Raw genomic sequence first — 9,711 nt, 5'->3', positions numbered from 1 at the left:
AATGCCTTTTTTTTTTCTTTTAATGACTATAACATGTTTACAAATCCAAATGAAATTCTATTTTGAGACCCAGCCTTTTGGTTACAAGTGGCTTCCTTCTTCTGCTCTTGCCTTCACCCAGGGAGCTCACTTCTCAACTTTCTGTTTCCTTTAGAGAGACAAAGAGTCTCCCCAGCCACCCATTGCTGAATTCCTGTTAACCTTTCATTAAGCCTGCTGACAGCTGGCCCAGCGCTTCGTGAGTTAGTTCAACACATTCCCATTTAAATGTGTCCCACCTGGCTTCATTAAGGTTCCTGCCAGGTTCTCCACTTGCGGCTTCCTCTGCAAATGCAAATAAGATTCTGAGTAAATAATATGGGGACAAGGGAAGATTGAGCTATAAAGGGGTTGGAATTGGAGAACCATCAAAACACTCAGGTCGCCATGGATTTAAGCAAACTAAAATCCACTTGGGACCAACACAGGCCAATACTGCAGCTCTCTGTGCATGAAATGCTAAATGAAGGCCCTTGCTGTGAAGTACAGGGTAGTGGTTAAGAGCATGAGTCCTTCCAGTCTGGTTCAAGGCCCTGCTCTGTCATAGCGGGTTGGTCCATGTGACCTTGGGCAAGTTCCTTCGCTTCTCTCTGCTTCTGTTTTCTCAACTCCAAAAGCAGGAGTACTATAGCTGTTTTACTGAGCTGCTGTGAGGATTCAGTGGGAAATTGCCTTGAAACACTCATCCTGGACCAGAGCAGATGCTGTTTAAAGATCAGACGTTATCTCTGAACTAGCCTAGAAAGGCCAAGGTCAAGGTTGCAGAATTGGGTTGTTCTAAATCCTCAAGGTTGGATCGTGGACCCACCATGTAAAAATCAGCTGTAAGAACCACGTCTCCATCAAAGTCCTTCCTTGTGCAAATGGAAAATCAACGCTGGTTCCATCCTGTTGCATTTCCCATGTGTGTTTCATCTCATTTAGATCGTTAAGCTAAGGGAAACAATCCTCTCTTCTGGGTCCTAGATAATAGGAAGTTATTTGTAGGTGACTACAAATTCATCCTGGTTGCATGGAGAGGGAAAGAAAGGAATAACCAGACCAATAATCTCCTCTGACCAGGAAGGCTCAGCAGAAGAACTTTATATTTATTCCTTACTCGGTAAAACCCACAGTCTACCTCCTGCACTCTGGTGTCTCAGACTGGTTGCCTTGTTCCAGCCCATGGCCACGTGTTGCTTGCCCAGGACGTTATTCTAACTAAGTTGGAGTGTTAAGGCCTTCAAGTGGACACAGACACGTCACACTTAGAACAGCCTCAGCATTTCCCTTGCCTCACTCATCTGGGGCAGCTGCCCGGCCTCAGGCAGAGCCTAAGTGCTTCTTCCACAGCATGGGTAGAAGTTGGGAGACAGGACTCTCTGATCTGCATTTAGAAAAGGAGATCTCTGCCACAGCATGGAGAACAAATCGGAGATGGGAAGGACTGAAGACGGGGAGTCCAGGTAAATGCCCGCTTAAAGGAAAGGTCTCTGACACCCACCTCCACCTGGACCTTTGCCTCCTGCTGCAGGAAACTCCTGACTCTCGGCCACCATGCTCGCCCCCACAGAGCCCTGGTTAAGGGAGAATCTTTTCTCAAAAAAGAAAACGTGAGCCAAAATTATGGTGCTGTTTTCCATCGCTTCTGGCATTATTGATGAGACCCAGACCCAGGGTTGCTCCTACCATCCCTGGAGGGGGAGCAGCGCACTCTGAAAGTTGGGCATAAAGAGAGAGATACAAATGCATAGGAGGCAAAGGCAACTAGGGTTGAGAAGGGACCAGAAACGGTGTCCCAGAAGCAAGGCAATTTGGAGAGACATGAGGCCTTCCTTCCAGTATCTGGAGCGCTGCCAGAGAGAAGAGAGATTACACACGTTCTGTGTAAACACAATGAGTTCAGCTACAACCCACAGGCAGATGCTATCTGGATACAGACTTTGTTTTAAATATTTCTAAGTCTCAGAACCGCCCTGAGATGGAATGATCTCCTTTAGATGTGGCAGTGAGCTCACCATCACTGAAATTATTCAAGCGCAGTCTGGAAGGTCACTTAGAGTGATGCTACCCGGGAGATGAAAGCACCTGGCAGAGAAGGTGCTAAAGTCTCTAAAGTACTTTCACTTGTGAAATTAAAGCAAGATGGGATTGTGACACCAATGGAATAGATGGGGGGCTTTAAAAACAAAACAAGACAAAACAACACAACACATTCTAAGACTTATTTTGAGAATTCCCGCATCATGCCCCTGTCCTCAATCCTGGGAGAAAGTGGCACACTAGAGCGTGAAAAGACCGTCTTCGTCTTCTCTTCCACGCTGCATATCATCAAAGTTGTTTTTACTTTCTCCAACATTGTCTAGCCTGTAAGGAGAAAAGAGAGGCTGAGAATGGAAACCGCCAGGACCAGAAAGAACCGGATGTTGCTAACTCACAGCACAACTAACCACGGCTGTTAGAGTGAAAAGGGCTCACACCCCATCCTGCCTAAGCCTCTCCATTCACAGATGGGAAAACGGACTCTGTAGGAGATAAAGGGCTTTTGCCAGTCTAGTCCAATAAGGGAATTAAATGTTTCTATATTAGCAAAATATAAACTCAAGACCGAAATGTGTGTATGACCTTGGAAAGCTGTCTTGCTGAGTCTCAGTTCCCCTACTTGTTAATATTTATTTGCTAATAGATATTTTGGTATTGATGCAATTAAGTGAAGGCACGGTCTTCATCACAGTTTACACCCAATCTTTTCATTTCTTTCCCAAAAAGCTATAGAACAGGACGGATATCCAAAACCTCTTTCCAAAGACTCTTCAAACTATTTAAAACAAAACAAAACAAAAAACTGCTCTGATGGTCTAATATTGGACGGAGGAACCAAATCCCAGGAATGATATTCTACATGTTTCTCATTTTTCATTCTGCCAACTCTCCTCTCCATAAACTCCTGTTTAACAATGTCCTTTTAAAATGAATTGCCCAGGGACACCTGGGTGGCTCAGTCAGTTGAGTGTCTGTCTGCCTTTGGCTCAGGTCATGATCCTAGAGTCCTGGGATCAAGTCCCACATCAGGCTTCTTGCTCAGCAGGGAGCCTGCTTTTCCCTCTGCCTGATGCTTCCCCTGCTTGTTCTGCGCTTGCTCTCTCTTTCTCTCTCTCTCACACACAAATAAAATCTTAATAAATAAATAAAATTAAAAAAAAATAAAATGAATTGCCCAGAGTTGAACAAAGAATTCTGAGCACAGAGGACAGAGACATATCACCTTCTTTCTTTTGCATGCCATGCTTCTATTAATGCAACCTGCCTTTGTATTTGTATTTCAGACAAACATAACACAGTGTTAACCAAGACAGAGGTTAATGTGAGTTAAATCCCACATCTTTTTCACCTCTAATGCCACAATTCTCCAACCCTGTATTTAATCAGTACACGAGCACAAGTCATTAAACCACTGAGTAGTATCTAATCATTTGTAACAGCTTGTACAATCTTTACAACAATCAGTCATGCAAGATGAATTACCTTGTGTGTTTCAGGAACCAACCGGTTTTCATGACTTTCCCTGAAAAGACAAGGCCATGGAATAAGCAGAGCAGCTGTGCTAGAACAGGTGAAATGTGGTGAAAGCCCAAAGCTACCTTACCAAGAGCACAGTTGGACCAAAGGTAAGACTTTAGGGACTGGTTTTGGCAGAGAAAGCCATTCTTTTTCCCATGTCAAGTGGGAAAATTGGGCCTCAAGGCAGTGCCCATCAATTACACACCTGTTCCCATGTTGTGGGCAATAGCGTTAAACTGCTTCATTCTTCAGTCATTTGCCCACCCAGAATTCAAGCACTCACTTGAGTTTTAAAATACTTCCTTATGAGACATACTCAGAAATTCCAAAACTGTATGAGGACCAGTGACCTCTGCTTTTAAGAGGGTTTTGTAGGAAGGCTAATGGCAGACTTCCCACTTAGTTCCAATTTTCCTTTGTCAGTGTTCATTAGGGACAGGTATTGAAATATGCAAGTTTCACTACTGTCGCTCAAATGGGCCAAGAGGGTTAGCAGTCTTAGCTCCTCATTTACCACCTCAAAACAGTTTCTGTTAATGACTACAGAACAATTCCCCCCCATTTTAAACAGGACCAGATGTCACATGCCTCTACTTTGCATGACAACTATAGACCCTGTTCCATGACTCCTTTCTGCAGTGTGTTAAAACTATTTTTTGGAGATGAGGAGTGGTGGTGGGGAGGTGTAAGGTCACAGATCAGCTGGGGAATCTGGTAACAACTATGGACCCCACCCCCTGAGAAGTGCAGATAAGAACATTCAAGTACATTTGCAAAGGATTTCGAGGGATTCGCTTTCCCCTGAGGTCTATCTGCGGAGCCCAGGTAAACAAAGCTTGCTTTAAGGGAAGAAGAAGCCTGAGATCTTTCTTCCTGGGGCAGTCCTAGCCAGAGGAGGAGGCTGGGCCAGGGTTTCCCTCTCCCCAAGACAATGATAATAATGGCACTTTGCACTTAAGGCAGTCGTGAGAATGAAAGGAGTTAGACACATCAGGAGTATAACAACAGCACTGACAGAGATTGAGTTTCCAGTAAATAAAGGTGTTCTTGTTTTTCTTTTCCAAAATATAAACTCCTCATCCAGAAGATGATACGTGAAGGCTTTAGCATCCGAGGGCGAATGAGTTTCCCTGTTACCTCCTTGACCAGAATGGAGTCGGGATGGAAGTGGGACTCTGGGTGAAGGAGACAGGGGCAGGAAGTGGAATCAGTCCACTCCCAGATCCTCCTGGAGTCTCCACAGCTCTGAAGGGAACCATCCCACCCGGGCCTGCCCTCCTTACCTCGAAGGAAAAACGCCACAAGCAATGCCAACAGCACGAATCCCAGAGAGGGAGCGACGATCATTAGCAGGTCGGAGTTGATGGCCATTTTCACCTGGTGAGACACAGGGAAGGTGATCGGGCCAGTCCTTTCTGGACATCACCCCCGCACGAGTCTCCTGTCCCAATCACACCTTCCACTCGCCAAGCAGCTTCACTGCTTCTCCCCCCACTTTGCCTGACAGGGCTCAAGGTCAAGACAAAGCAGCCTTACAAATCAGAATTTTTAAAAAAATATCTCTGAAAACCTAGAACATTTACGCAGACCACACAATTTTCCTGTCTTCGACATCAGGCATATGGGCTGCGGGGTTTAGGGGCCTGAAGATAGATCTTCTGCCCAGCCCCGGGCAGCTCTCCTTACAGCTGATTTAGACCTCCGGAGGCAATAAGAGTCAAGAGAAAATGGAACTCAATTTCAAATTTTCTATAGCACCGGTTCTCAAAGTGTAGCCAGGGGACCCATGAGATCAAAGTGATTTTCACGAGACACTATTTGCCATTTTCCCGGTCATTCTCATGAGATGGACAGTGGGGTTTTCCCCGAGGTGACATGGCAAGTGGCAGGCTGATGTCATCCTTCCGATGCTAGAATACGTAAGCAGAGAAGAGCATCTCTCTGCTTCCCCATCAGCCAGACATTCACGAGATTTGCAGAAATGTAACACAATGCCACTAATACCATTTTTCTAGTATTTTTTCATTTGGGAAAATATAGTTATTTTTCATAAAATGTTATTTATGTCAACAGGTCATGGGTTTGTTTTGTTATTCTTGCTTTTAAATGAATTAATAAACATCATTTTTAATTTCTGTTCTAATGTTTATGAATATAAAGGGGTCCTGACACCAAATCGTTTGAGGAACGCTTCTCTCCAGCCAGCTCTGAGTTCTGGGGGGGGGGGCTATGCCACCGCCGCTGCCCGGGCCATGTCCCTGTCCTCACCTTCCTGGCCCTTTCTCCGACACAGCAGCAAGGAGGGGCGACAATCCCCCCGCCCCCCCCCCCCCGAGGAAGGAGAAGGGAAGGAAGAGAGAAGAAATGGGGGTTGTTCACGTTTCCCTGACAGGTGTCGATACTGCCTGCAGTTTTTATTTAAAGCAGCTCGAATCACTTTTGTGATAATAAAAATTAATGAAGGGTACACTCAGCAAATAAGAAGGATGCTGATGGCAAGTGTCGATCCCGCAGGATGTCACTGATCCTGGGCCATACAGAGGGCACACATAATGATTTTTCCATGTTTTCATACTTTTTATTTCTTTTTGTTTTTCAAAGCGTCTGCACAGAGAGAGGTAACGATAGGAACGTTATTTCTGCCACAGGCACAAGGCACCAGTCCACAAACTGCTTAGCTATTTCCCCCGGTTTCTGCTCAGATATATCTTCCTCCCCAGCTCATTTCTGCAAACCTCTATTGTGGATTTTAAAATCGAAGTCATACACTTCAAATACTTCACAAAAATTTTACCTGTTCTGATTCAACTCCATTTTGCACAGGCATTTGTGTCTCCGTTGCTGGGAAGGAAAAAAGGGGGAAAAATGTGTATATTTCCTGTGAGGGAATAAAATACCACACCCTGCAATAGACATTTCAAAGCTCATCTGGAATTTTAGTTGATGTGTTTAATCTTTCAATGCCATCTTTCCTTTTTTGTATAATTTATTTACCACACATTTGTCTTGAGGTGGTTTTATCTGAAGCTCATCTGCTATCCAACACTATCCCACAAGAACAGCTCCATTTTATAGGTGGGTAGAACGGGGCACTAGGCCAACAGGCGATTGGGTGTAAATTTTCAGCAGATGCCAGCAATGTGTCCAGGATTTTTATCCAGCAAGAAAACGTCTCTATCAGTTAACAAATATTTCTTAAGCACTTATCATAGGCCATGTACTCAGCTAGCTGTACCACCAACCTTGTCGACAAAATTACAACTTAGTATGGAAAACCAAATTTAAGCAAATAAGGTGAAGAGTTGAAAGAAATCATGTTACAATTGTGCAACATTCTAGGAATAAAGAGTGCAATTGTGCAATGTACTGGGAATACATAGGACAATAATAGTACAATAACTAGATATGTACAGGGACATATCACGAGGATGGTTGACCTGTTCTGGAGGATCAAGGGTAAGTGTCCTTGAGAATGTAAAATTTAAGCTGAGACACAGACTCATTTATTTATAACTGATAGTTGAGTTCAACAGAGAGACATACCATGCTAAGCACTGTTCCAGGCACTAAGAATACTAAGATGAAGACAGCAGGCCCCCCATCCCCACCACAAAATTCACAGTACGTTAGAGAAGGAAGACCAGAGGTCATTTCGGCCTCACAGGCCACGGTAACGATGGGATGTGAGACGGTGTGGGGGAGGGCAGGCAGAGGGAGAGGCAGGGAGCCCAACATTGTAGCTGAGTGAGAGCTGCTAGAATTAAACTCCATGAGGACAGTGTCCCTCTCTGCTTGTTCAAGAGGGGGACCCTAACACTGCCTGGCACACACTTGGTGCTCAATAAGTGTTTGTTGAATGAATAACATCTGAGCTGAGTTCAGGTTGTGTAAGAATTAGCAAAAAAAGACACTAGAGGTGTTTTAGGTAAAGCAGCATCAGCAAAGCCACGGAAGCATGAAACAGTGTGGTTCTGTGTGGAATGGCAGGCTGCCATGAAAGCAGAAAATGGGGGTGGGGGGATGGCAGGGAATGACCACAGAGATGGGCAGGAACCAGTCAGGGAAGGCCTTTGTTTCATGCTGGTAAGTATCTGTTTAATGCTGTGAGCAGTAGGAAACCCCAGAAACATTTTAAGCATGCTATGGTCCAGGTAAGAGGATAGGAAATAGCCAAGATGAGATGATCAATTATCATCTGGTCCCAGGTGTGAAATTCAGAGTTCATGGAAATGAAGGGAGAGAGGCAGATTCTAGAAATGCTTAGCTGGGAGATCAAGAGGATGTGGACACTGAACGTGGGGGTAAGAAAGAAACAAGTCTTAGATAACTCGCAGAGTCCTTCCTGAGACTCTGGGCCATTGCCCCACTGTCCACCAAGATGGGGCACAGCAGAAGAAGGGTCAGTCCGGGGGAGAAAGATGCCGAGCTCAACTCCATTGCCATCGAGTAAGGCGCCCGAGAGACACACACAAACACCACTCGCCTCACACGCAGTTGATGGATTCGCATCTGAACCAAACTCAGGGGAAGGTTGGAGTTGCAGATGCTGGTTCGGGAGTCATCAGTCTCCAGGGAGTAGTTAAAACCCTCCGAGTGTATTAGAAATCCAAGGGTCACATGTCCAGAGAGAGTAGAGCAGGAATTCTAAGAAACCCCAGCACTTGAAAGGTGGACAGAGAAGGCGAGGGAGAAGGCAGCAGAAGAAACAAACAGCAGAGAGCAAAAAGTGAGACCAGTGTCACAGAAGCCAGGGCAGGAGAAAATGCCCAGAAAGGACACGAAATCGTATGTGCAATAAAACCTGCTGGTAGACACAGAACATAAAGCCGCACATAGACGAGGCCTGAGTGTAATAAAAATCGAGGTGAATAATTACTGAAATTGATCACTGTTTCTCCCAAGCTTCCTTGCACTCGAGGCGTAAGAAAAAATGTGATAGGTTTTCTAAGGCTCATAATTTGGTACAAGAGAGCTTATTTGTTCGACAGGGAAACTGACTTGTTGAATGCCTATGAGCATAAAACTCTGAGGGGAAAATTCAGCATGTTTTCATATCCTACAACTCAGTTATGGTTGTTTTTCTCTCCGCTATTATTCCCTAGAGCTGGAAATTGCAGGTAAGAATTCAAAACTCCTACCCCTGTTCTGTCAAAATCCTCTAGTATTACAATCATTTGTGACGGATAAGACCGAAAGTGAAACCATCAAAGAGAAAAGCCAGCCTAGGTCACTTTGGTCAGAGCTAATCTGTATTTTAAATTGGAATTGTCTAATGGGAGAGACATTTTGCAAACACAAATACTGCCCGGTGATACCGAACACTACTTCCTCCTCCTCCTCCTCTTCCTCCACTTCCTGGCTCCTCCCTTTCCCCCTCTTCTTCTTCTTTCTCCTCTTCCTCCTCCTCCTCCTCTTCCTCTTCCTCCTCCCCTCCTCCTCCTCCTCCTCTTCTTCTTCTTCTTTCTTCTTCTCCTTCTCCTTCTCCTCCTCCTCCCCCTCCCCCTCCCCCCCTTCTTCTTCTTCTTCTTCTTCTTCTTCTTCTTCGTCTTCGTCTTCTTCTTCTTCTTCCTTCTCTTCCTCTTCTTCTTCTTCCTCTTCTTCTTCCTCCTCCTCCTCTTCCTCTTCTGAAAACGTCAAAAGCCCCGATGGGAAGCACTCCAAAGCCACAGTATTAGACAGTGCTAGACACTGAATAGCAACAAGAAACACAAGTGGATGGTGATTTTGGTTCTTGTGAGACAGTGATGCTAACAGCTAGGGGATGGGGTAGGCAAGTGAAGACTACTCATTTCTGGGTCTTCTGTGCTATCTTGGCCCTTACATACTTAAGACCCTGAACTCTTAAACAAGCACATTCAGGCAAAGGCAAGGAGTGCCCCCCACCCCAAACTTGCAAGAAAAGCAATTCTGTGAGAGGGGAACTGTGGTAGGTTGAATAGGGTCCTCCTTGAATGTTCGTTGCCTCAGAACCTCCAACTGTGAACCTTTAGAAATAGGGCATCTTTGCAGATGTCATTAGTTTAGGGATATTGAGATGAAACCATCCTAGATTTAGGATAGGCCCTAAATCCAATGCCAGGTGTCCTTATAAGGAGAGAAGACACAGAGAGACACACACAAAGAGGGCCATGT

General features: G+C 45.1%; 1 protein-coding gene across 2 annotated transcripts in view; it reads right to left on the bottom strand.

The window, feature by feature from the left end:
* Positions 1-1,107: 1,107 nt before the first annotated feature.
* Positions 1,108-9,711, bottom strand: part of TIMD4 (T cell immunoglobulin and mucin domain containing 4) — a 33,328-nt gene continuing 24,724 nt past the window's right edge. For both annotated transcript variants that reach the window (XM_045791982.2, XM_045791984.2), the window contains 4 exons: positions 6,374-6,420; positions 4,863-4,956; positions 3,544-3,583; positions 1,108-2,385 (listed from right to left, as the gene is read on the bottom strand). In XM_045791982.2, coding sequence (XP_045647938.2) covers positions 2,301-2,385; positions 3,544-3,583; positions 4,863-4,956; positions 6,374-6,420 — 266 coding nt within the window. In that variant the 3' untranslated portion in view covers positions 1,108-2,300. The remainder of the gene's footprint in view (positions 2,386-3,543; positions 3,584-4,862; positions 4,957-6,373; positions 6,421-9,711) is intronic.

This window comes from Ursus americanus, chromosome 15 (assembly GCF_024610735.1).
Source record: "Ursus americanus isolate L20-20 chromosome 15, mUrsAme1.1.p, whole genome shotgun sequence".
Lineage (NCBI taxonomy): Eukaryota > Metazoa > Chordata > Mammalia > Carnivora > Ursidae > Ursus > Ursus americanus.
Note: the sequence above shows the minus strand (reverse complement) of the source record. Positions and strands in the feature narration are given on the sequence as shown.